Below are 26,986 nucleotides of genomic sequence, written 5' to 3'. Positions count from 1 at the left end.
TATTTAAAACATTTACATTGTAAGTATTTACTTAACTCTATTTCTTGAACTGCATTGTTGGTTAAGGGCTTGTAAGTAAGCATTTCACAGTATGGTCTACACCTGTTGTATTCAGCATTTCACAGTATGGTCTACACCTGTTGTATTCAGCATTTCACAGTAAGGTATTCAGTACATTTGATTTATCTTCCACCCAACACAGGGCATTTTTTATTGAACCTTCATTTAAAAAGTGAAGTCAGTTAAGAACAAATTATTATTTACAAATACGGCCTACCGGGGAACCTTGTTCAGGGGCAGAACTACAGATTTTTTTCCTTGTCAGCTCAGGGGATTCAATCAGCAACCTTTTGGTTACTGGCCAAAAGCTCTAACCACTAGACTACCTGCCGCCCCAGGAAAAGCTGTAAAAACGTTATCTGTCAATTCAGGAGAAGTTGTCAAAAGGTTGTGTGTCTTTCAGGAGAAGCTGTAAAAAAAAACGTTATCTGTCAATTCAGGTGAAGTTGTCAAAAGGTTGTGTGCTCCGCCAATGTCCATGCAGGTATGGGCATCCCCACAGTGACTGCAGCGAGGATCCTCAAAGGGCAGATGAATGGAGGGAACGGAGAGGAGTTTAGTCTGGCAATGGACACCTTCCCACACTTAGCCCTGTCTAAGGTCTGTCCAATCTCCTCTCATGAAGACAATATCATTTGAACCTCACAATTTTTTTCATTTTGATGTCAGATATTTCAAATATGTATTATGCTCACTACTTTGAACAGGCCTACTGCTGTAAAGATGTGAAGTTAACCCACCTGATGGCTTTTATGACTTCAGGATACTAGTAATATCATTATACTACCATTATACTGATAGTGTTTATACCAGGTGAGGGTACCATTCCACTGTAAAAGAATCCATTCAGGAAATAAATTACTAAAAATAAAATAGTTATATATTTATCCAATTAATTTAATGGAGAACTGAACTCAACCCTGGTATAACGTAGACATGTAAATTAAGATGTTTCACTGGTTTACAACAAATCTGTGTGTGTGTGTGTGTGTGTGTGTGTGTGTGTGTGTGTGTGTGTGTGTGTGTGTGTGTGTGTGTGTGTGTGTGTATTTGACCCTTCAGACGTACAACGTGGACCAGCAGATGCCTGACAGTGCCGGCACGGCCACTGCCTACCTGTGTGGTGTGAAGGCCAACTATGGAACCCTGGGTCTCAGTGCCTCAGCTCTCCGCTACAACTGCAACAGCACCTTCGGAAACGAGGTGGAATCTGTCCTTCACCGCGCCAAGATGGCAGGTAGGGGGTTTAAATAGGGTCCTTGTCTGAAGGGTCTACAGCAGGCTTTTCCTAAGTTAGTCCTGAGGCCCCCCATGGGTGCACATTTTGGTTTTTGCCCTAGCACTACACACAGGGTTGGGAAGTTTACTTTCTAAATGTAATCCATTACAGTTACTAGTTACCTGTCCACAATTGTAATCAGTAACGTACTTTTTGGATTACCCCAAACGCGTAATAACGTAGTCTGATTACGTTCAGTTACTTTTACATTACTTTCCACTTAAGAGGCATTAGAAGAAGACCAAAAAATGTATGTTACCAATTGAATGACATCTATTGCAGGTCAATGTTAAAGTTTACTCAAATTTTACTTAATGGGTTGGTTATGTAGGCTTCTTCTAACCCATCAGTTTCTACTACATATAATAATACGATTACATTAAAAAAAAATGAATAAAATGAATTAGATTGATCGATAAAAAGCCCCACTTTTATTCCATAGGCTGGGACCCGCACTATGCAGCTGTTGCAAGAGCGCATTTTTCACTGACTGTCCACTGGTTTCAAAAACAATGACTGATAGGCATCTTTAAACTTCTTGAATTCAACCATTATTGGGTTCAAATACACATTTAGATTTGTGAACAGCCATCCACACCAACCACAATCCGTAAGGTGCAAATACCTAAATGAGAGAGCAACAGTGTGATTCACATCAATGCGCTATGTAGATATAAATAGCAAGTGATGTCCCTGTCCTCGTAGACTACACCACTACTATCATCCTTACCTCCAAGCGTTTATTCAAATGGTATAATCCTTGGATGAAGACAGCAGTCGCACCATTGGAAGACTTACCTTGAACTGTAGCCTACAAAAGCCTATTCCTGCTCTTTCTCCCCGATCCATCACACATTTGTTGTGTCATCACAGTGGTCTCTAACATCATAGTGGTCTCTGACATCATAGTGGTCTCTGACATCATAGTGGTTGGTCTCTGACATCATAGTGGTCTCTGACATCACAGTGGTCTCTGACATCACAGTGGTCTCTGACTTGTTGGTCAGACTCGCTCAGGTGGAACAAACTTAAACTTGCGCTTTTTTTAATGCTGATTTGAACATGTAAAAAAAAAAATATTCCACAAACATCCTTTCTGATTTTAAAAGTCATCCTCAAAGTAATCATCTAGTTTTTCAAAAATATCTGATATCTGAGAACAATATTTTTGCTGGTAACGTAAACGGATTACAGTTACCCGTTTTTTTTGTAATCCCTTACATGTATCCGTTACAACCCTGACTACCCAGCGGATTCAAATAATCCAAACTTGACAATGAGTTGGTTATTTGAATCAGCTGTGTACAGTAGTGCTAAGTCAAGAACCAAAACGTGCACCCAGGGGGGGCCCCAGGACCTAGTTTGGGAAACCCTGATCTAGTGGAATAGATTCCTCCTTTCGCCTCCTTTTATTTCAGATCTAAAAAGATGATGAAGATGGACCTTTGGTGGAAATCCATCCAGAGCTTTCATTAAATTAGGGGTCATCCGTGGTCATCAGTGGAAAGAAAAGGAAAGGAGACTATTTTTAAGTGTATTGAGACACTACCTGGGACTATTTTTAACCTCTACTGTCACGTTCTGACCTTAGTTCTGTTATTATGTCTTTGTTTAAGTATGGTCAGGGCGTGAGTTGGGTGGGTTGTCTTGTCTATCTTCGTTTTTCTATAATTTGGGATTTCTGTGTTCGGCCTCGTATGGTTCTCAATCAGAGGCAGCAGTCAATCGTTGTCCCTGACTGAGAATCATACTTAGGTAGCCTGGTTTCACTTTTGAGTTGTGGGTGTTTATTTTCTGTCTTTGTGTATGTGTAACAGTATAACTTTAGACCGTCCCCTCGCCCATACCCGGGCGCGAACCAGGGACCCTCTGCACACATCAACAACAGTCACCCTATTTAGCGCGCACCACCGCTAACTAAGCTAGCTGTTTCACATCCGTTACACTAGCACCACCGCTAACTAAGCTAGCCGTTTCACCTCCGTTACACTAGCACCACCGCTAACTAAGCTAGCTGTTTCACATCCGTTACACTAGCACCACCGCTAACTAAGCTAGCTGTTTCACATCCGTTACACTAGCACCACCGCTAACTAAGCTAGCTGTTTCACATCCGTTACATATGTCGCCGGACAGGACTGTTTCGGTTGTCGTTCGTTCACTTTATTGTTTTGTATTTCAGTGTTCATTTTGATGAAACATTATGAACACTTACCACGCTGCGCATTGGTCCTCCGATCCTTCTCGCTACTCCTACCCAGAAGAGGAGGACGAGAATCCTTACAGAAACACCCACCACCAAAGGACCAAGCAGCGCTTTGGTCCGATCCTTGCGGCTCCTCGTCAGAAGAAGAGGACGAGCGTTACATCTACGTGATCGGTGTCCCCCTACGGGAGCTAACGTGGGCGAATGTGATTAGCATGGATACACGTGTCTTATATGGGCAGAAAACTTTAATTATTGTTTATCTAACTGCACTGTCCAATTTACAGTAGCAGTGAAATAATACCATGCTTTTGTTTGAGGAGAGTGCACAGTTATGAACTTGAAACTTGTATCAATAAACCAGTTAGGCACATTTGTGCAGAATTGAAAAAACATTTTGAACAGAAATGCAATGGTTCATTGGATCAGTCTAACACTTTGCACATACACTGCTGCCTTCTAGTGGCCAAAATCTAAATTGCGCCTAAACTGCAATTATACATTATGGGCTTTCTCTTGCATTTCAGTGATGATATAAAAAACTAAAAACGTTTATCTTTTACCAGCTCTATTACAGATCTATTACATGAACTTCCAATTTCCACAAACTTCAAAGTGTTTCCTTTCAAATGGTATCAAGAATATGCATATCCTTGCTTCAGATTCTGAGCTACAGGCAGTTAGATTTGGATATGTCATTTTAGGTGAAAATTTAAAAAAAGGGTCCGATATCACATTGGTATTTTCAGAGTTAGAGTAGTTAGCTCGATATTGAGATGGTTTAGAGACCATAGAAAAACATCAGAAGGTTAGAAAATATAAATGAGTGTTTCTTATTGAACAAGTTGTACTTTCCCTCAGTTTCACTCAGTTTCTCTCCCGTTGGTGCCTTATGAACATGAGCCTGTGGTTTTGATGCTTTTCAGGGAAGTCGGTGGGCATCGTCTCCACCGCCCGTGTGCAGCATGCCTCTCCTGGAGCCGCCTACTCCCACACAGCCAACAGAGGTTGGTACGCCGACTCTGACATGAACACCGCAGACATCACAGCAGGATGCCGTGACATCGCCTACCAGCTGGTCCACAACACTGACATCAATGTAAGACCCCAGAGGTGGTCATCTTAGATAATAGACAAGATGGCTGACTTTCAAGGATATTGAGCACCATAATGGGTATTATCTTATGTGAATGAAACATTTTGAATGTGTATTGTTTACATTGCAAGACATATCAGTTCAGTCAGTTAACTCATCCAGCAAGATAATAAAAAATAGCATACAACATTACATGTAAAAAAGTAATTCCACACTTTCCAAGCTTTTTTGGAATGTAGCATTTTGAAACATTAAGTTAGCCTGCTCCCAAAACGTTTTCCTGGTGGAACCAGACCGATTGCTGCATCCCCCATTCTGTTATGGTGGAACCAGCCCAGTCGCTGCATCCCCCATTCTATTATGGTGGAACCAGCCCAGTCGCTGCATCCCCCATTCTGTTATGGTGGAACCAGCCCAGTCGCTGCATCCCCCATTCTGTTATGGTGGAACCAGCCCAGTCGCTGCATCCCCCATTCTGTTATGGTGGAACCAGCCCAGTCGCTGCATCTCGCATTCTGTTATGGTGGAACCAGCCCAGTCGCTGCATCCCCCATTCTATTATGGTGGAACCAGCCCAGTCGCTGCATCCTCCATTCTGTTATGGTGGAACCAGCCCAGTCGCTGCATCCCCCATTCTGTTATGGTGGAACCAGCCCAGTCGCTGCATCCCCCATTCTGTTATGGTGGAATCATCCCAGTCGCTGCATCCCCCATTCTGTTATGGTGGAACCAGCCCAGTCGCTGCATCCCCCATTCTGTTATGGTGGAACCAGCCCAGTCGCTGCATCCCCCATTCTATTATGGTGGAACCAGCCCAGTCGCTACATCCCCCATTCTATTTCACTTTACTTCAGTCTGGGCTTATGCCGCATTCACGTGCTAGTCGGAACTATGAAACTAAAATTGATTATAAACACTGAGGGGATTGAATAATTGTCACGGGGTGCCCGGTGGGAGGAGATTTGTGTTTCTCCAGTGGGAGGAGTTTGGGGTTGCCCTGATGGAAGGAGTTTGGTGTTGCCCTGATGGAAGGAGTTTGGGGTTGCCCTGATGGGAGGAGTTTGGTGTTGCCCTGGTGAAAGGAGTTTGCACCGGAATTCATTTTGGAACTAGGCTGCCTCCCGGGCATGAGCCAGGTGCCCTGCTTTGGCCGACAACAACGTCATCTCAAAACTAAAGTGACATAGGATAAACACATGGAGTAATGAGTAGGATTCTGTGTTCACATGCTAAAGAGATGGCTTTGGATAAACACGCTTTATCTGCCTTCGTTTGACTTCCCAGTAACAACTAGTTTGAAAATTCAAACATTTATTTTATGGAAAGGAGATTTCTGAATGATGCATCATGCTGCCTTGTTGACAACATGACCAAGTGGCGTGGTTTTACTGGTCCATTTGAACAGGGTGGTCCTCCCTCACCACTTTGGTCTGTTCACATCAGGGGCCATAGACCGGTGCACCACGTTTCATCTTTATCAAACTCCCTCACTGTGTGTTGAATTAAGCCTTCCACTGATTGGTTGAAAGTAACCCAATTGCTGACATGTTGATTGTCAGTGAAGTTAAATAGAATGGTTAGCGATCAAACTGCTTCCACCAGGCTACCAAAATGTATCCCACAGCATGAACATGGATCCATACATGGAAACCAACCAACATCTACTGTCCATTAACCTCCATGTGTCCTGTGACAGGTCATTCTTGGTGGAGGACGAAAATATATGTTTTCCAAGGAAACACCGGACCCAGAGTATCCATCATACAAAGGAGTCCGTAACGACAAGATTGACCTCACCGCAGTGTGGCTCAATAACAAACAGGTTAAACATGGCTGCAGACACTAAACCTCCACTACAATTGTATCAATGACTCATTCACAGCATTGTGGTAATGCTGGACTGAAGGTGTTATACTAGCTTAGACAACCTTGGCAACTGGTGACCCTTGTGTTATTGGTATCTGTAGGCTGAACAAAAAAAGTCTGAATCTGGACAATAAGTCACAATGAGATCAGACAACTTCCACTTTCCTGCTTCTTCACCATTTCTCAACCCTTTTCAATAAACCCTTACCCGTACCTCTGCTTTATAGAATGCAAAGTATGTGTGGAACAAAGATGAATTTGACAAAGTGAATCCGGAAAAAACAGACTACCTGATGGGTAAGAATATACGTACATCTTGCTCTGCTAGAAAGGAACACTTGAGCTTTTAGAAGTCAATAATTATTATTTGAAATTTATATATTTTTTAATTTAGGTGGTAGATCAGCTTATATTAGATTGTAGCTTCCATCAATGTAATTGTCTGCATCACTTTGCAAAAATATACATTTGAAGTCGGAAGTTTACATACACCTTAGCCAAATACATTGATACTCAGTTTTTCTCAATTCCTGACATTTAATCCAATAAAAATTCCCTGTGTTTGGTCAGTTTCATTTAATTTAATTTATTTCATCATATTCCCAGTGGGTCAGAGGTTACATACACTCAATTAGTATTTGGTAGCATTGCATTTCAATTGTTTAACTTGGGTCAAATGTTTCAGGTAGCCTTCCACAAGCTTCCCACAAAAAGTTGGGTGAATTTTGGCCCATTCAAATCAATCCCAGAACAACAGCAAAGGACCTTGTGAAGATGTCGGAGGAAACAGGTACAAAAGTATCTATTTCCAGAGTAAAACGAGTCCTATATCGACATAACCTGAAAGGCCGCTCAGCAAGGAAGAAGCCACTGCTCCAAAACCGCCATAAAAAGCCAGACTATGCTTTGCAACTGCACATGGAGACAAAGATCGTACTTCTTGGAGAAATGTCCTCTGGTCTGATGAAACAAAAATAGAACTGTTTGGCAATAATGACCATAGTTGTGTTTGGAGGATAAAGGGGGATGCTTGCAAGCCGAAGAACACCATCCCAACCGTGAAGCAGGTGGCAGCATCATGTTGTGGGGGTGCTTTGCTTCAGGAAAGACTGGTGCACTTCACAAAATAAATGGCATCATGTGGAAAGAAAATTATGTGGATATATTGAAGCAACATCTCAAGACATCAGACAGGAAGTTAAAGCTTGGTCGCAAATGGGTCTTCCAAATGGACAATGACCCCAAGCCTACTTCCAAAGTTGTGGCAAAATGGCTTAAGCACAAGAAAGTCAAGGTATTGGAGTGGCCATCACAAAGCTCTGACCTCAATCCCATAGAAAATTTCCGGGAAGAACTGAAAAAGCGTGTGCGAGAAAGGAGGCCTACAATCCTCATTCAGTTACACCAGCTCTGTCAGGAGGAATGGGCCAAAATTCACCCAACTTATTGTGGGAAGCTTGTGGAAGGCTACACAAAACTTTTGACCCAAGTTAAACAATTGAAAGGCAATGCTACCAAATACTAATTGAGTGTATGTAACTTCTGACCCACTGGGAATGTGATGAAAGAAATTAAAGCTGAAATAAATCATTCTCTACTATTATTCTGACATTTCACATTCTTAAAATAAATTGGTGATCCTAACTGACCTTAGACAGGGACCTTTTACTGGGATTAAATGTCAGGAATTGTGAAAAAATTAGTTTAAATGTAGTTGGCTAAGGTGTATGTAAACTTCTGACTTCAACTGTTAAAACGTTTTATAGTCAATATTACTGAATGCTTCTTTTCTGCATTCTATTCACCCACATCTTGTAACAGTGGATTGGCCATTTTACCTGGGGATTTCTCTCTGTGTTTTTTTCTAATCCAGGTCTGTTTGAGCCAAGTGACTGCCGCTATGAGCTAGAGCGTGACCATACCTTGGACCCTTCCCTCACTGAGATGGTGGACAAAGCCATCAAGATCCTGCGCAGGAACCCCAAAGGATACTACCTCTTTGTGGAAGATGAGTATTGATACTTCCCTGGATGACCTTGGGTAACAGCATCCCCAAATGATGTCCTGTGTAAGAGAACCTGGGCCAGGATAATCAAATCAGGAGGACGAGAGCTTTTCAGTGTAAACTAATGCAGTTGACAGTAGTTGGGGAGTGTATTGTACGGGAGTAATTGTGGACGAAATCATGCCTATATAGGGTACTTAACTCAAGCCCTATGAATCAATGACCGTCAAGTATGTAATTCCATTTTAGTTCTTACATTTTGTTGACAATTGGTACATGGTGTTCCTTCTTACAGTGACATCATCTCTCCAATATGGAGTAGAGTTTTGACAGTGACATCATCTCTCCAAAATTGAGTACAGGTTAGACAGTGACATCATCTCTCCAAGATGGAGTACAGTTTTGACAGTGACATCATCTCTCCAAAATGGAGTACAGGTTAGACAGTGACATCATCTCTCCAAGATGGAGTACAGTTTTGACAGTGACATCATCTCTCCTAGATGGAGTACAGGTTAGACAGTGACATCATCTCTCCAAAATGGAGGACAGGTTAGACAGTGACATCATCTCTCCAAAATGGAGTACAGGTTAGACAGTGACATCATCTCTCCTAGATGGAGTACAGGTTAGACAGTGACATCTCTCCTAGATGGAGTACAGTTTAACAGCCTATTACATCTATTTAAAGCTTCTGCTAGTGAAGAGACTAATAAATATAATTCATAAAGATCAAATTGTATTGACAATTGCTGCGGGGGGTTTTCACTTCAAGGGGGAGAATTGATCACGGTCACCATGGCAGCGGGGCCAAATTTGCCCTGACGGAGGCGGTGGAGTTTGACAATGCCATTGAGCGGGCGGCAGAACTGACCAGTGAGCTGGACACTCTGTCTGTGGTCACTGCTGACCACTCCCACGTCTTCTCCTTTGGAGGGCACTCCAACAGAGGGAACCCCGTCTTAGGTAGGCTACATCATGAAGGCCATAGTTAGGCCTAGTGTTACAAAGCTACCGGTAATTTGCCAAAGAAAACATATTAAACACCAATGGTATTCACTAAGTTGATGGTTTATATTTAGGGCATTGTTTTACAGCCTTGTCACAATTTATTTTATTTAAAAAATGTCTTATTTGATTATTTGCCATTGGAAAGTATTCAAACCCATTGACTTTTTTTCCACATTTTGTTACATTAGACAATTTTAAAAAATTGATTAATTGAAAAAATGTCCTCAGAAATCTCCACACAATATCCTATAATGACAAAAAGAAAACAAGTTTTAAAGAAATGTTTGCAAATGTATTAAAAAATTTACAAAATTAAAAACTTTATTGACATAAGTATTCAGACCCTTTGCTATGAGACTCGAAATTGAGCTCAGCTGCATCCTGTTTCCATTGATCATCCTTGAGATGTTTCTACAACTTGATTGGAGTCCACCTGTGGTAAATGAAATTGATTAGACATGATTTGGAAAGGCACACACATGTCTATATAAGGTCCCATAGTTGACAGTGCATGTCAGAGCAAAACCCAAGTCTTGAGGTTGACGGAATTGTCCGTAGAGCGCCGAGACAGGATTGTGTCGAGTCACAGATCTGGGGAAGGGTACCAAAAAATGTCTGCAGCCTTGAAGGTCTCTAAGAACACAGTGGCCTCCCTCATTCTTAAATGGAAGAAGTTTGGAACCACTAAGGCCCTTCCTAGAGCTGGCCGCCAGGCCAAACTGAGCAATCGGGGGAGAAGGGCTTTGGTCAGGGAGGTGACCAAGAACCCGATGGTCACTGACAGAGCTCAAAAGTTCCTCTGTGGACATGGGAGAACCTTACAGATGGACACCAATTTCTGCAGCACTCCACCAATCAGGCCTTTATGGTAGAGTGGCCAGACGGAAGCCTTCAGTAAGAGGCACATGACATCCCACTTGGGGTTTGCCAAACGCACCTACAGACTCTCAGACCATGAGAAACAAGATTCTTTGGTCTGATGAACCCAAGATTGAACTCTTTGGCCTGAATGCCAAGCGTCACGTCTGGAGGAAACCTGGCACCATGCCTACAGTGAAGCATAGTGGTGGCAGCATCATGCTGTGCCTAGAGTGTGCAAAGCTTTCCTCAAGGCAAAGGGTGGTTACTTTGAAGAACTTCAAATATAAAAAATATGTTGATTTGTTTACCACTTTGTTTTGGTTACTACATGATTCCATATGTGTAATTTCATAGTTTTGATGTCTTCACTATTATTCTACAATGTAGAACATTGTCCAAATAAATAAAAACCCTGGAATTAGAAGGTGTGTCCAAAACTTTGACTGGTACTGTATGTAAATGTGATTTTATTATTATTATAATTTTTTATTTTTTTACATTTGCCAAAATTTCTAAACTCATTTTTGCTTTGTCATCATGGGGTTTTGTGTGTAGATTGACGAGGGGGAAAAATGTATTTAATACATTTTCATAATAATTCTGTAACATAACAAAATGTGGAAAAAGTCAAAGGGCCTGAATACTTTCTGACTGCACTTCACATTACACGTGATGAGGCCACGCAGGGGGGCTCCCGAGTGGCACAGCGGTCAAAGGCACTGCATCTCAGTGCAAGAGGCGCCACTAATACAGACACATTTTGATCATCTGAATAAAGATTAATCTAATATAAAGTTTAAATAAACTTGAAAACGGGGTGGATCTTAAATTATTTTCCAATCGTTTCGTTCTGAACAGAGCCACCCCCCCCCCCCCCCTTCATACTGCAATATAAAGTTCTGAACCGGTTCGAACCCCCCCCAAAACTACTGGCTCATACATCTGGTCTACAAAACAGTAGGAAAACCTGCTTTTTACATGACATAGACTGATCAGGTGAAAGCTATGATCCCTTAATGATGTCACTTGTTAAATCCACTTCAATCAGTGTAGATGAAGGGGAGGAGAGAGGTTATTAAAATAAGGATTTTCAAGCCTTGAGACAATTGAGACGTGTATTGTGTGCCATTCAGAGGGGTAATGTGCTAAACAAAAGATTTAAGTGCCTTTGAATGGGTTTTGGTAGTAGGTGTCAGGCACACCGGTTTGAGTGTGAAAAGAACTACAACGCCGCTGGGTTTCACTGTTTCCTATGTGTATCAAGAATGGTCCACCACCCAAAGGACATCCAGCCAACTTGACACAACTGTGGGAAGCATAGGAGTCAACACGGGCCAGCATCCCTGTGGAACGCTTTCGACACCTTGCCCTGGTCGAGTCCATGCCCTGATGAATTGAAGCTGTTCTGAGGGCAACTCAATATTAGGAAGGTGTCCTTAATGTTTTGTACACTCAGTGGATAGTTCCGTTCTGTTACGTTTTAAACCTCTTGAAATCAACTTATTTTAAAGGACTTCACCAATCAGTGCTGATAGAGCAGCTTGTTATGGGAAGTGCAAGCTATAGTTGTTTACATGTGTGATGGACAGACAGGTGGCGAGAGATGCGATTGAAATTTTGCTGGTCAGAAGAGAGGGAGAGGCTTGAAGCGCTGGGCATCTTGTTATGACATGCATCATCTGAATTAGAGGAGTGTGTGGCTTCTATGGAGGAACTTTGAATGTCTTTGAACTTCCTAGAGTTTGCTTAACGTTGGACCAGAGCGAGCGAGCGAGCAAGCGAGCTAGATAACAAGCTTGTGTGTCCAGAGTGGCACAAGAATAAAAACACGTCTTACCTTTTTGTGGTTAATAAATCCAATGTGAAACGTAAAAACTATAGTATAATGTAATCCAAAATATTTCTCTAATTTCTGAATCACGCTTGCAACGTCAGTATGCTACAGTTACCTAGGCTTCAGAGGGGGAGGGGCTACAGTAACCTAGGCTTCGGAGGGGGAGGGGCTACAGTAACCTAGGCTTCGGAGGGGGAGGGGCTACAGTAACCTAGGCTTCGGAGGGGGAGGGGCTACAGTAACCTAGGCTTCAGAGGGGGAGGGGCTACAGTAACCTAGGCTTCAGAGTGGGTAACAGGTAGCCTACACAATCAAGATTTTCAGCTGGAAGGCAGACACTGGAATAAGTTTCTGAGTGACAGCGTAAGTGGTTTGCATAGGCGCTTTGTTGCGTTTTTTTGTGGGGCTGGAAAAAATGCCTAGAAAGTCAAATAAATGTATCAACCGGTTCCCATTACCTTTTAAAATAATGGTCATTTTCTGGAACAGTAGAGATCACTTTCGTTCCAGGTTCTGATTTCGCCCTATTACTGTTTTCGGTTTTGTTCCCTGAACCGGTTCCAACCCCTGCTTAGTTTACAGGTAAACTTAGAAAGTTTCCAGTAATATACGCATTCTTTGCATCCCCAGGTAGACCACATCATACATGGTTCATCAAATATGTCCATAAAACGCAGTGTATAGATCAGGCCCCCTATTCCATTTTGCTTTAATGCTATTTTTTTGGGGGGCTAAACATAGGGGTTTATATAATTATGTGGTCAAGGGGGCTGTTATGTGTATTTGAGCAAGCTTAGCGTTAGACTGACAAAATCTAACAGCATGCTGGTATGCGTTGTGTCTTGAAGGTCTGTCCCGTAACTTGGCTGACGATAAAAAGAGCTTTACCACCACACTCTATGGAAACGGACCAGGATACAAGTTAGTCAATGGATCTCGTGCAGATGTCAACACAACGGAAGCAGGTACGTTTGGCTTTAAAGCGATGCGCTCATATTGAGGAACTCTAAATTTAACAATGGATCTCGTGCAGATGTCAACACAACGGAAGCAGGTACGTTTGGCTTTAAAGCGATGCGCTCATATTGAGGAACTCTAAATTTAACAATGAATCTCGTGCAGATGTCAACACAACGGAAGCAGGTACGTTTGGCTTTAAAGCGATGCGCTCATATTGAGGAACTCTAAATTTAACAATGAATCTCGTGCAGATGTCAACACAACGGAAGCAGGTACGTTTGGCTTTAAAGCGATGCGCTCATATTGAGGAAATCTAAATTTAACAGAATGTGTAGAGGAAAATGACAGCAAAATAAGATAATATTGTCTAATCAAATAGAAAAATGGTGTTGGTAAAATAATTAGGGGCGGGGCAGTACATTTAGGAAGTAATTTGCATTTATTTTTTTATTTTTTTAAATCAACTTTTGAAAAAAATATCTTATACTTCCAGTTTATTGAGTTATTTGAAATATAATTAAAATGTTAGTTTATTTCCTGAATTGACAGTCTTCAGTTCAAATTGACCCCAACCCTGATATCAGTTATTGAAGATTAAAATAGTTTCAATTCGTTTATCATGCAGATAATAGTAGGAAATGAACATCAACATGAAAGCCATTGTATATTAATTATCCTCCCCTCTTTTCAAAACTCATTAAAAGACCTACAGTTTCCAAATTGCATGTATATTTTCTCTCTCCTAACTTTGGCTCTCCTTCAGACCACAAAGATTACAAGCAGCAGTCAGCCGTACCTCTGGACTCTGAGACCCACGGCTCAGAGGACGTGGCCATCTTTGCCAAGGGCCCCATGGCTCACCTCTTTCACGGGGTCCAGGAGCAGAGCTACATCGCCCACGTCATGGCCTACGCAGCATGCATTGAGCCCTACACAGACTGCTTCATCCCAGACCTAGAGCCAGAGCCTAGCCACACAGGAGCCACCAACCCCAGCCTCATAGTGCTGCTGATGGGCCTCATACCTGCCCTCCTCTCCCTCTTCGCTGTCTGATGGGCCTCATACCTGCACTCTTCTCCCTCTGATGGGCCTCATACCTGCCCTCCTCTCCGTTATATCTGTCTGATTTTGGAAACATTTAGAGACCCAGCTATGATTAATCTACTGAGATTTAGCCGATATTCCACCACACAGACATTTTACATTTGAGTAATTTAGCAGATTTTCTTACAGGAGTGAGTACATCCATCTTTGTACTGGTCCCCCCCATGGGGAAATCGAACCCACAACCCTGCCGTTGCAAGCGTCACGCTCTACCAACTGACCTACACGGGACCAATAGCAACACTCGAATAGCTCTACTGTCCTGCAATATTGATATACCTTATTTGTTGGCATTGCTAATGTTCAATTAAGATACGGGTAATCATGTTCAACCCATGTTTGTTTGTTATTAAGGTATGGATAGTAATGTTTGCTATTGAGTTAGGGGTAGTTATGTTTGTTTGTTATTTAGTATGGATAGTAATGTTTGTTATTTAGGAAAGGGGGATGGATAGTAATGTTTGTTATTTAGGAAAGGGGTATGGATAGTAATGTTTGTTATTTAGGAAAGGGAATGGGGTATGGATAGTAATGTTTGTTATTTAGGAAATGGAATGGGGTATGGATAGTAATGTTTGTTATTTAGGAAAGGGAATGGGGTATGGATAGTAATGTTTGTTATTTAGGAAAGGGGGATGGATAGTAATGTTTGTTATTTAGGAAAGGGAAAGGGGTATGGATAGTAATGTTTGTTATTTAGGAAAGGGAATGGGGTATGGATAGTAATGTTTGTTATTTAGGAAAGGGAATGGGGTATGGATAGTAATGTTTGTTATTTAGGAAAGGGAATGGGGTATGGATAGTAATGTTTGTTATTTAGGAAAGGGAATGGGGTATGGATAGTAATGTTTGTTATTTAGGAAAGGGAATGGGGTATGGATAGTAATGTTTGTTATTTAGGAAAGGGAATGGGGTATGGATAGTAATGTTTGTTATTTAGGAAAGGGAATGGGGTATGGATAGTAATGTTTGTTATTTAGGAAAGGGAATGGGGTATGGATAGTAATGTTTGTTATTTAGGAAAGGGAATGGGGTATGGATAGTAATGTTTGTTATTTAGGAAAGGGGGATGGATAGTAATGTTTGTTATTTAGGAAAGGGGGATGGATAGTAATGTTTGTTATTTAGGAAAGGGAAAGGGGTATGGATAGTAATGTTTGTTATTTAGGAAATGGAATGGGGTATGGATAGTAATGTTTGTTATTTAGGAAAGGGAAAGGGGTATGGATAGTAATGTTTGTTATTTAGGAAAGGGAATGGGGTTATGGATAGTAATGGCGTTGTGTAAACTGAGCTGATCTACTGTATAATCTCCATTGACACTCCATAAAAACGTATCCAAATGTACTTGCGATTAGTCTAATTCATTTCAAATAAAATGACTTTTTTTTTGGATAGGAAACAATAATTCTTGAAGAAGTTAATGCTTGTTAACCATTTTATTGTCATAGTTAGTAACATGACTATTGTAAGGAAAAGATAAACGGCTATGACTTCAGTCAGTAAATGTACTATGAAACGCAATACCGTGGACAACAAATGAGGTCCTGTTTTTAAATTAATATATTTTGGAATATAAAATGACATTTTTTAAATACATGTAGCTGGGTATTTCTTTAGAGTAAATTATGTGCTGATTGATTATTCAAAAAGTACGGGATGAAACAATCTTTCCCAAACTCAGTCCTAGGGAACCCAAGTACATTTTTTTTTGCCCTAGCGCTACACAGCTGATTCAAATAATCAACAAATCATCAAGCTTTGATCATTTGAAGCATCTGTGTAGTGTAAGGGCAAAAAAAAAAAAAAAGCCTTTTGGGGTCCCGAGGATCGAGTTTGGGAAACGCTGCGATAAAGGAAAGGAACTGTAAAAAACTAAACTATTGAAATGTAGCCATAGATTTCATAATTTATTACATAAAGTGGCCTGTACTCTGGTCTCATATCCTTCCCTGATCGATATCTAGCTAAATAAATATTGAATGATCTATAGCTAGTTGAAAAAATATTGACTGATCTATAGCTAGCTAAATAAATATTGAATGATCTATAGCTAGTTTAAAAAATATATTGACTGATTTATAGCTAGCTAAAAAAATATTGACTGATCTATAGCTAGCTAAATAAATATTGACTGATCTATAGCTAGCTAAATAAATATTGACTGATCTATAGCTAGCTAAATAAATATTGACTGATCTATAGCTAGCTAAATAAATATTGACCGGCCTATATCTAACTAACCTATAACTAAATACATGGTGAAAGAATATTTAAGAATAACTCATAACTAACGAAACAAGGAAATGATTCCTCTTTACTTCATTGAGATAAACCCCATAACCAAAAGGTTGCAAGATCGAATCCCAGAGCCGACAAGGTAAAAATCTGTTGTTCTGCCCCTGAACAAAGCAGTTAACCCACTGTTCTTAGGCCGTCATTGAAAATAAGTATTTGTTCTTTAACTGACTTACCTAGTTAAATAAAGGTAAAATAAAAAATACATGCCACCCAGTTTTGATGGTAAAGTCTAATTGGTCCGAATGCTGATAGATACTAGATTAAACCAATCAGTATTATCTGTGGGCGGGATATTGGACTTCTGCGCAAAATAGGCTGATGCAGGGTCATAGTGTATTGGGAAGTGGGCTAGTGTTAGTGGGGGAAAACCCAGATGGGGTGTGAGGAAAGTGTTGAGGTACAGATTGTGAAGCATGTCCTGTTATATTGCAGGCGGTATACTGAGGATAAGAGGACATTTTTCTGTGAGATGGCTGATTTGGGTGTCACCACATTTTCGCTTGTAACAATTTTGGCCTCAAATGACAGGCATAACGAAATAGAAAGGAAATTGTTGTGGTTTCACACTTTCACAAAATGCATGAAGACATGGCTAAATGTCCATCAGATTTGTGAACATGGTCCCTAGCTGTGTATTGCCACTTTCCATGTTGTCTGTTGTCTGTAGCTTGTGAGGTGTGGAAACACTTTGTTGCTTTTATGAATTTTGTCTTGATGCTTTTTGTTCTATGTTGCTCTGTCTGTATGCTACGTCTGGCTTGTTCTATGTTGCTCTGTCTGTATGCTACGTCTTGCTTGTCCTATGTTGCTCGTTGCTCTGCGTGTGCTCACTGCTCAATGATTGTCTATATTGTAATTGTTTTTAATAACCTGCCCAGGTTATTGATTCATGTGCACTGTCCCTGTAAAAAAGAAACTCAAACCGGCCTGCAACTAGGATTGTGAGGCCATTAGATATTTAAATGTGTAATTCGCACTCCGACCTGAGAAAGGCAGCGACACGCAATACTGCATCTAGTCTGCCGGAAACGGACAGGCGGGGTTTATGAACTTGGAGGGAACTTCAACACAATAAACCAAGAAAGGAAATCGAAGATGAAATGTGTATTTATCAAAATTGCAAAACATAAATAAATAAACGAAACCGATCAATCTCAATTAAATTGCAAACGACGTGCACGAGAACTTGGATTGCATGCTTTTAGTTCGGTAGCTAAAGTAAAAGCTTTGATGACCAGACGAAATATTGCAGAAGTACGCGAGTCATGCAGCATCGAAGCAAGACCAGTCTGGCAACACAGCTGTGCAAAGCTGTGAATGACGGGGAACCAAGGTAATGTGCTGTCATCTCTTTACCTGACTAGCTAACGTTACTACCGAGGAGTATCCATCTGTGCTACTGTAACGTTACTAGTCAGTAGCTTCATAATTTACAGCTATGGCAAGCATGTATCATTAGAGTTATGAGAAGGGCCAGAGATACTAGGCTGACGTTACCGCAGATGTAAGGGATGTGCTACTGTACAGAAGGTAACGTAACTATTTATAGTTAGCTAGATAACAACAGGGCTAGTTAACTATTTACTTCTATGATATGTAACTTTAACCTTGTTGTCTGTAAGGTTTATACCTATTTTAATACATTTACATACGTGCAATTTTAACACTACGAATGACAAAATAATAACATGACTCTTTTCTGAACATTTATTTTTTAGAACCGTGCAGATTCTTCTCGCACAAGGAGCAAATCCCAATCTTGTCGGAAGTAAAGGTGTTGCTGCTGTGCATTTGGCAGTTGGCAAAGAGACTGAGAAAAGTATACGCTGCCTAAAGTTAATTCTACAACATGGGGCAGACCCCAACATCCGGTACTGTAGACCTAAATTCAACTAAATAGGCTCTACTGTAAAACAACGTTATCTACTGTTTTCCAATGTGCAGATCATGTTGCTTGCCATTATGTTGTATAGCTAGACATTCCGTACATCTTGCGACATGGCTATAATACGAATCAAATCTAATTTTACAGTGGTCACATATTTAGCAGATGTTATTGCGGGTGTAGTGAAATGCTTGTGAGCTAGAATCTGAGCTGACATGTCTGTCGGCTCCATTACATTCTTATAACATGTCATAAACATGCAGGCAGCAAAGCTTTGCATCAAATTAGCTTTTTTTTTTCATCCAGGTCTTCGGATGGCTTGACACCCCTGCACGTAGCAGCGTTATGGGGTTGCTATCAGAATCTCAAACTGCTGTTAAAGAATGGAGGGAACGCAAACTTAAAGGATCAGGTGGGAGAGATTACATTTGTGTCTGATTTCACTCAGCTTTTTTGCACTTATCTTTAAAATGTAGGCTACAGTAGGTATGAGTTACGTTACTGTAAGACTTGTAAGTAGTCACAATGCTGCAAGAAAGCAGGAGGAGCAAAGGAGGGTTTAATTTACATATTAACTATGTTCTTCTGTACAGTGTTCTGTAAAACAACATGAATCAACTCTGTCTCTGTCTCTCTCTCTCTCTCTCTCTCTATGTCTGTCTCTCTCTGTCTCTCTCTCTCTCTCTCTCTCTCTCTCTCTCTCTCTCTCTCTCTCTCTCTCTCTCTCTCTCTCTCGCCTACTTTGAGTTGTTCTGGTGTGGTGGTCACTATTACAGGGCAATTCCACGGTAACATAGTGAGATTTTTCACTTTAAAATGTATGTTAAAATATTGCAAAGTTAAACAAACCATACAACTCTATGAAAAAATGACTACTTTTACCAATTTCAATTTTTTTTTTTTGCAAAAACACATTTACTTAAAGAACAGTGCAGATGCAAAGTTTGTAACAGAATAACAGTTTGTGCCGTCATTCTGTTACCAAACTTTGCATCATCAAAAAAATGATAAAAATCTGAGTCTCACTATGTTACCAGAAAATTAAACACTGGACAATATCTACTTTTTTTTCCCATCCAGATTTTGAAACAATCACCACTTTTTCCTTTTTCATAACCCCATTTACAGTATGGCAATCATTCTCACCTACTCCTTATGTTGTCTCATTGCTCTCGTCAGGAAGGGAACAAACCAGGTGATCTGGCACAACAACAGGACAACCGCAGATGTGCCCACCTCCTTCAGGAGTACCAGTCTCAGTCCTTGGACACAGAGGAGGAAGATCTGCCTCAATTCCAATACTGTAAGACATTTGTCTAGAACGTTTGTGATGCTTCACATTGCAAACTCTGTGACGCGTCACTGTGTGGCTCGGTTGGTAAGAGCAAGGCGCTAGTGACTCCAGGGCCGTGGGTTCAATCCCCTTTGGGTCACAGACTGACTGTTTTAAGATGTGTTGGATAAAAGCGTATGAGAAATGGCGTATGTTATTATAATTGTCTGATTTCTTAAGAGTCTTAATTACTTTGTCCTTTTCAATTTCCTGCAGCTGTTTACAATGGCCAAGGTGACGCGTCAAGCTACACTGAGTCCGAAGACTGCAGTGTTCTCTCTCACAGCATGTCCTTGCTGAGTGACTTCGGGGAGGGCCCACTGAGTAGCACACGTCAGACCTCGTTCTTTGAACTGTCTGCTATTAGCAACAGGCACAGTCGGAGAAGAGGATCCCATTCAGGGGTGTCTGATTGTAAATCTAACCCTGAGGTGCGCCACACCAACGAGTGGGACACGGACTCTGACTGGGAGCCTCCATCAATGTTATCCAGCACTCGTATGTCCGTTGCAGGTCCTAGAGCCGCACTTCCTGTACTTCGGGAGGACGTACCACTCGCTGACTGCAGTGCGCTGCATCTGTCTGTAACTGGGAACAGACTCTCTCCTCCTCCGTTGGACCTCCTCCCTCCTTGCTTTTCACGACGCATGAGCCGCAAGAGTGTGAGCTTCAGAGAGGAAGTGGACGAATACTTCCCCGTTTTTAGTTCAGAATCTCCGAGGCGGGAGCCAGGGGGTCAGGGTACTGCCTACTCTAAAGACTATACTCTCGACTTCTCGGAATACTCCGAGTTCCTGGATCCAGAGCGCATGGCCACCGTCCTACATCACCAGGGGATCGACGTCACCTCCCCTGAACATGTGTTTGTATTCTCCAAGGATAATAATGAGTGCACTGAGATCGACATGGAAAAAACATTTGTTGGACACTTCCCATTTGAGGAAGAGGACGGAGAAGTCGTTGAGACCCAGGTAGAAGAAGTGAAGGTCCCTGAACAAGCATTATGTGGCTCTGCTGGCAGCAGCAGCAGTAGCAGCGGCACTTGTCGGTACAGCAGCTGTGATAGTGACCACTACATTACGACCCTGGAGGCGTCCCCCAGGCGGGTCTCGCCCTCTGAAGAGGAGCGTAAAGTGAAAAGCAGAGGTGTCGAAGACGACAAACACACACAAAATCCTATGAACACTAACAATGTAGATACTGATGAAACTCCCAACAGCTCAGAGAGGTCAAAACAAGCCATGGTAGAACTACCAGCCATGGTAGATAACCTTACATTGACTGACAAAATATCTCCAACCAAAGGTCCAGGTTGTGAAAAAATATTTCCAGATGCTGTCTTAGCGGGTAATGTTGAAGAGTTGTCAACAAGACCGACTGAATGCACTCACAGACCTGGTTCTACTCCAGCGTTGGAGGAGGACCTGCCTCTGACCCCAAGTCCCTTTGTCACTGGTAGGACGCACTCGCGGCTGAGTCGCTGCTCGGTAATTAGCGGCAAGACCCCCGAAAGCCTCCTCTCCACCTCCTCGCTGTTTGAGCAGACCTTGCCTACGCCGACACGCACACGCCGCCAAAACATCAAGTCGCAAGGCAGCGACAACGTCTTTTACGACACGCCATGCGGGCGTAGTCGCACCCCAGTCTTTTCTGGAAACGGGACAAGTAGTACTTCTGGGGACTCATTTGTCATCTACGAGAGCCAAGAGCCTCAATCTAGCACTCTCAGAGCCGACAGAGGTCAAGGGTCATATGTCAGTGCCAGCCAAGCGGACACCCTCATCATCGCCAAGGACGACAGAGGTCAGGGATCTTGTGTTAGTGCCAGCCAAGCGGACACCCTCATCATCGCCAAGGACGACAGAGGTGAGGGATCTTGTGTTAGTGCCAGCCAAGCGGACACCCTCATCTCTAAAACCATGGCTGACACAGTCATCGTAACTCCAAGTTTAGCTGACAAATTCTCTTTACTGGATAATTACTTTACTTTAAAAAATCCTCACAAAGAGACTTTACCCACTTATCTGAGAAAAGACGTTCTTGAAAGTGGTGAATTTCTAACCGACGATTTGTCCAGCTCCAGTGATGCAGTGACCAAGGAGGGGACAGTTGGTAGCTTTGGACCAAGAGTGGAGGAATCCTGGACCACAGAGGAGGCCGACTCAAGCTCATCTTTGTCAAGTTCCCAGACTCCATCTTCATCCAGCTCCAGTTACTTCTCTCCAAAAAGAGATCAGCCCCCCTCGACCCCAGGCACTACCCCGCGCTACAGCATGAGTCGACTCTCCCACTTCCACAAGCCCCAGCGGCTGGCCAGCCTCTCCTACACCCCAGGCGGACGTCCTGTGATACCAGACCAGGAGGAACCGGTGGAGTACCTCTACACGGACACGGAGCAGGGTCACGAACTGATCGAGACCCACGTCCCACCTGCGGCCAACACCTCGCTCAGCTCCAGCATGAGCACGTCCAGCGGCGAGGACACAGTGCTGTACGACTGGCGCTCCCTGCAGGGTGGTGGAGGAACGGAGGCCAAAGGGAAGGAGAACCAGGAGCCCGTGGTGGCTCGGGAGTGGTCAGAGACCAAATGCCTGACGGACAAGGAGCTGAGACGCAGGCTTGTGGAGATGGGAGAGAGTCCGGGACCCATAAGTCACCGCACCCGGCCAGTGTACATGAAGAGGCTAAGACGGCTGTTGCTGGAGCCGGACACTCAACAACAACTGCCGGACCAACCCCGAGGTAATGTTCCTTTCAGTTGTGTTAACTCTCAATCACATTTCATGATGACGTCATTAAGGTTAGATCAGAGATGTGAGGGGGGGGGGTTAACACTGTTGATTATGCAAATAACATTTTATTGGTCACATGTAGACGAACCGAACGTGTGTTCGCATACTCCCTTAAAAGACCTTCACTTGAAAAACAAGAAGAAAATGGCAATAGTACTTTTTGTCCATTTTGAGACACCGTAGCCAGTATACACTTCCTCAAAATAATCCGAATTAAGATAACTTGTTGAGGAGATCTTAGTCTCGCAGTTTTACATCTGACAAAAGATGTTTGGTTCAGTATTTCTCAAGTGAAAACAATTGCAAATTCCTCCTTCATTGATAGACAACAAAAATCTCTACTGTTGACCAAATGCTGATGAAGGGGCTATAGACTTCAGCTAACGATTTTGGCGCACCTCAAGAAAAATATTTGTGTACACGAACCTCAGAAAAAAAACCTTGCCGAAGACCACGAACTGTTTCTGATGGGACGCCTTAACAGTGAAATGCTTCCCAACAATGCAGAGAGAGATCGAATAGAAAAGTAATAATATAGTAACATTACTCATTGTGTATTTATTATTACGTGTTAGTACTTTTCTATTCGATACTCTTGTGGCTGAATGGAAGCAAGTCCCCTGCAGCAATGTTCCAACATCTAGAAAGCCTTCCCAGAAGAGTGGAGGCTGTTATAGCAGCAATGTTCCAACGTCTAGTGGAAAGCCTTCCCAGAAGAGTGGAGGCTGTTATAGCAGCAATGTTCCAACATCTAGTGGAAATCCTTCCCAGAAGAGTGGAGGCTGTTATAGCAGCAATGTTCCAACGTCTAGTGGAAAGCCTTCCCAGAAGAGTGGAGGCTGTTATAGCAGCAATGTTCCAACATCTAGTGGAAATCCTTCCCAGAAGAGTGGAGGCTGTTATAGCAGCAATGTTCCAACGTCTAGTGGAAAGCCTTGGACCCACTCCATATTAATGCCCATGATTTTGGAATGAGATGTTTGACAAGCAGGTGTCCACATACTTTTAGTGATGAAGTGTATATTCTGTGTATATTCTGTAGGTAGGGATAATGTTAATGTGACTAGTCAATAAGATGGTTAATATACAGTAACAGCAGCTTATGTGCTGTGTCCAAAAAAGTTAGTGGGGCAATGTAGATAGTCCCGTAGCTCTTTGGTTAACTATTTAGCAGTCTTCTGGATTGAGGCTAGAAGATGTTAAGGGTCCTGTTGATTCCAGACTTGGTGCAAGTTAGTTGTTAGCTTAACGTGGTTGGTTCGCTCACACCCAGTCAGGTGTTCAGTGTTTAACCACCTTCTTACCTTTTGAAAGATTATCCAATGAACTAGTAGTACTTGTGAAAATGCTACTCTTTTCTGCTGTGGGTGACTGACTGAGTTATGTGTGTTTTTTAGGTCCTGCGCAGGGACACAGTCCAGAGCTGTGTGTGGCCCTGCGGACGTTGGTGCTGCCCGACTGCCAGGACGACGAGCTGGCACTGTGCCAGCAGTTTGACCAACCAGACCAGAACAGGAAGTGGCGGGAGGGCGTCATCAAGTCCAGCTTCAACTACCTGCTACTGGACCCCAGGTCAGTTGTAATCGTTTGGCTTTTCCAACGCCTAAATGAATCCTTCCTTGCATCCTCTCACCAGGCGAATCACCCTGGACCTTCTCCTCCAATGGGGTGAAAGAAACTCATTGCAAAATGGTGAATTTGATATTGAGCTTCATTTTTAAACAACGTCATTTCACTATCTATGTTCCTTTTCCTGCATCAGAGTAACAAAGAACCTCCCGTATCGGAGTCATTCCATGAGCCCTATAGATTGTTTTCAGACTTTCATCAGCGCTATATTCTACGTGGGCAAAGGCAAGCGCTCCCGACCCTACAGCCATCTGTACGAGGCTCTAGACTACCACCGAGGAGATAAGACTTCTAAGGTTGGAGTCACTTTTCTTTATCTACATTTGAACTTCCGTATCCCTTTTGTTGTTTTTCTCTCGTTCTGGGTCTATGTAGTTTCCTCCTGTCGGTTGGTTCTATTGTAAAAGACCGTATTGGTGCAGTGGGGGAATTGGGTAATAATGGCCCAAGTGTAAAGTTATGTGAAATGGGATGTGGTCCACATCAATACACATCAATGGGGCGGCAGGGTAGCCTAGTGGTTAGAGCGTTGGACTAGTAACTGGAAGGTTGCAAGTTCAAACCCCTGACAAGGTACAAATCTGTCGTTCTGCCCCTGAACAAGGCAGTTAACCTACTGTTCATTGAAAATAAGAATTTGTTCTTAACTGACTTGCCTGGTTAAATAAAGGTAAAAATATTTTTTTAAATACGTTAACGTCCATATCGTTCCTCCTATTTTTCGGGGGGGGGGGACAGAAACTGTGCTCCAAGGTGCAGCACATCCTCCAGGTTTGGAAGGCCGAGCAGGGGGTGATCTCTCTGCACTGCTTCCAGAACGTCATCCCCGTGGAGGCCTACACGCGTGAGGCCGTCATGGTGGACGCCATTGGTGAGTGACCATTCTTTTATTTGGGGTCCATCTCAGTAGTCTAAAGTGACTAATCCTTTTTTCTTTCTTTCTTACTCGTCTGAAAATACAGGCTAGAAAACAAGTCTATATTTATAACAAGTCGAAGATGCTTTTCAGTCATTTCCTTTCACTGGTGTAGTTCGTAACGGTCAGTGAAGATGGAGAGAGGGAGGCGAGGAGAGGAAAACATCTTATGTAGCCTGGTTGTACTTCTATGTTCTATGGGTCCCGAGTGGTGCAGCAGTCTAAGACACTGCATCTCAGTACTACAGACCCTGGTTCCATTCCAGGCTGTATCACAGCGGTCTAAGACACTGCATCTCAGTACTACAGACCCTGGTTCCATTCCAGGCTGTATCATAGCAGTCTAAGACACTGCATCTCAGTACTACAGACCCTGGTTCTATTCCAGGCTGTATCACAGCAGTCTAAGACACTGCATCTCAGTACTACAGACCCTGGTTCCATTCCAGGCTGTATCACAGCAGTCTTCCGGGTATGGCCGGTGTAGGCCGTCATTGTTAATAAGAACTTGTTCTTAACTGACTTGCCTTGTTAAATAAAGGTTACATTAAAAAAAATATATAATGTTACGATGGATATCTTCAGATTTGATCTGCATCCTGAACTACATGACACTTAAGTGTTTAGGTCTATTTTTTCCCCTAATTTATTTCTAATGAGTCTCATTTAAAGTTTTTTTTTTTTTTTGTCCTACAAATTCTTAAAAAAAAATATGTCTTGCCTATATACGAAACTAAAATGAATGCAACGAAATAAGATAAACCGCTTCAACAAAATAAACCTTCCCATTGCAGGGTTGAAGATGCTGACCAACCAGAAGCGAGGGGACTACTACGGGGTGGTGTCCACGTGGCAGTTGAAGAGGAAGAGGGAGCTGGGGGTGCACCTGCTATACAGGGCCATGCAGATCTTCCTGGCTGAGGGAGAGAGGCAGCTCAGACCTCCTGATATCAGGGTGGGACAGTAGTGCCCCCCAGTGGGTAGAGTTGGGTACTGCACCAACAGAAAATGAAAGCGTTTATTGAACAAGGTGTTGACTAGTTTACTCCATTCAGACGAAACTTGGGCTTAAAGGTCCATTGCAGCTGTTTTTATCTCAATATCAAATCATTTCTGAGTAATAATTAAGTACCTTTTGTTATGATTTGTTTTCAATTAAAATTGTTAAAAAAGGAACAAAAATAACTTCTTAGACAAAGAGCAATTTCTCAAGCAAGAATTTTGATAGGACTGTCTAGGAGTGGTCTGAGTGGGGAGAGGAACATTGAAAATGGACAAATTTACAGCCTGTTGATGTTACCAGGCAGGCCAAAACTCCATCCCACCAAAACAGGCTGGCATTTCAGACGGTCGATTTCCAACAGCTCTTACACTTAAAGGGTATTATCATAATTTTCACAATATTATTTCAAGCTCATAGTGTGGGAAGTTAATAAAACACAGGGAAACCACATTTTTGACTGTACTGGGCCTTTTAAAGTGTAAATGTTTTACTTATTGATGTAGAAAGATTGGCTTGTTGGAACACGGGACCAAGATATAGGTTATTTTTCTATACATTTTTTGTGTCCATGTCATGCCTAGGCTCAACCAGATTCACCTTGGAGCTCTAATGGTTGTCATTTCACCTTTCTGTCAGTTCTCCAATCTCCTCGCCTCCTTCTCTAATCCCATCTCCTCGCCTCCTTCTCTAATCCCATCTCCTCGCTTCCTTCTCTAATCTCATATCCTCGCTTCCTTCTCTAATCTCATCTCCTCGCCTCCTTCTCTAATCCCATCTCCTCGCTTCCTTCTCTAATCTCATCTCCTCGCCTCCTTCTCTAATCCCATCTCCTCACCTTCTTCTCA

The 26,986-nt window shown here is 42.4% G+C and overlaps 3 protein-coding genes across 3 annotated transcripts; all 3 read left to right on the top strand.

Moving 5' to 3' along the window:
* Positions 1 to 546: 546 nt before the first annotated feature.
* LOC139399945 (intestinal-type alkaline phosphatase-like) lies at positions 547 to 14,231 on the top strand. Its single transcript, XM_071145081.1, has 9 exons — positions 547 to 660; positions 1,123 to 1,297; positions 4,472 to 4,644; positions 6,338 to 6,463; positions 6,735 to 6,804; positions 8,381 to 8,519; positions 9,288 to 9,478; positions 13,067 to 13,183; positions 13,942 to 14,231. Exons 1-9 carry the CDS (start codon positions 547 to 549, stop codon positions 14,229 to 14,231), a joined length of 1,395 nt encoding a protein of 464 aa, XP_071001182.1.
* Positions 14,232 to 17,679: 3,448 nt separating this feature from the next.
* On the top strand, positions 17,680 to 20,389 carry LOC139399944 (ankyrin repeat and LEM domain-containing protein 1-like). The gene is made up of 6 exons (XM_071145080.1): positions 17,680 to 17,916; positions 18,302 to 18,454; positions 18,775 to 18,880; positions 19,648 to 19,771; positions 20,018 to 20,232; positions 20,315 to 20,389. Exons 1-6 carry the CDS (start codon positions 17,849 to 17,851, stop codon positions 20,387 to 20,389), a joined length of 741 nt encoding a protein of 246 aa, XP_071001181.1. The 5' UTR covers positions 17,680 to 17,848.
* On the top strand, positions 20,331 to 26,762 carry LOC139399946 (uncharacterized). Its single transcript, XM_071145082.1, has 5 exons — positions 20,331 to 22,548; positions 24,002 to 24,165; positions 24,356 to 24,518; positions 24,961 to 25,093; positions 25,933 to 26,762. Exons 1-5 carry the CDS (start codon positions 20,449 to 20,451, stop codon positions 26,103 to 26,105), a joined length of 2,733 nt encoding a protein of 910 aa, XP_071001183.1. The 5' UTR covers positions 20,331 to 20,448; the 3' UTR covers positions 26,106 to 26,762.
* The last annotated feature ends 224 nt before the right edge of the window (positions 26,763 to 26,986 follow it).

The sequence above is a fragment of the Oncorhynchus clarkii genome, unplaced genomic scaffold, assembly GCF_045791955.1.
Source record: "Oncorhynchus clarkii lewisi isolate Uvic-CL-2024 unplaced genomic scaffold, UVic_Ocla_1.0 unplaced_contig_3443_pilon_pilon, whole genome shotgun sequence".
Classification (NCBI taxonomy): domain Eukaryota; kingdom Metazoa; phylum Chordata; class Actinopteri; order Salmoniformes; family Salmonidae; genus Oncorhynchus; species Oncorhynchus clarkii.
The sequence above is the reverse complement of the archived record's forward strand: the minus strand, read 5'-3'. Positions and strand labels throughout refer to the sequence as shown.

Excerpts from the sequence above, each read along its gene's own strand:
- LOC139399946 (XM_071145082.1), top strand. The coding sequence starts at position 20,449 with ATGAGCCGCAAGAGTGTGAGCTTCAGAGAGGAAGTGGACGAATACTTC. Across the intron at positions 24,519-24,960 it reads GAGGAGATAAGACTTCTAAG|AAACTGTGCTCCAAGGTGCA; the intron begins GTTGGAGTCACT and ends GGGGGGGGACAG. Across the intron at positions 25,094-25,932 it reads CGTCATGGTGGACGCCATTG|GGTTGAAGATGCTGACCAAC; the intron begins GTGAGTGACCAT and ends TTCCCATTGCAG.
- LOC139399944 (XM_071145080.1), top strand. The coding sequence starts at position 17,849 with ATGCAGCATCGAAGCAAGACCAGTCTGGCAACACAGCTGTGCAAAGCT. Across the intron at positions 17,917-18,301 it reads GTGAATGACGGGGAACCAAG|AACCGTGCAGATTCTTCTCG; the intron begins GTAATGTGCTGT and ends TTTATTTTTTAG. Across the intron at positions 18,455-18,774 it reads GGGGCAGACCCCAACATCCG|GTCTTCGGATGGCTTGACAC; the intron begins GTACTGTAGACC and ends TTTTTCATCCAG.
- LOC139399945 (XM_071145081.1), top strand. The coding sequence starts at position 547 with ATGGGCATCCCCACAGTGACTGCAGCGAGGATCCTCAAAGGGCAGATG. Across the intron at positions 1,298-4,471 it reads TCACCGCGCCAAGATGGCAG|GGAAGTCGGTGGGCATCGTC; the intron begins GTAGGGGGTTTA and ends GATGCTTTTCAG. Across the intron at positions 6,464-6,734 it reads TGTGGCTCAATAACAAACAG|AATGCAAAGTATGTGTGGAA; the intron begins GTTAAACATGGC and ends TCTGCTTTATAG.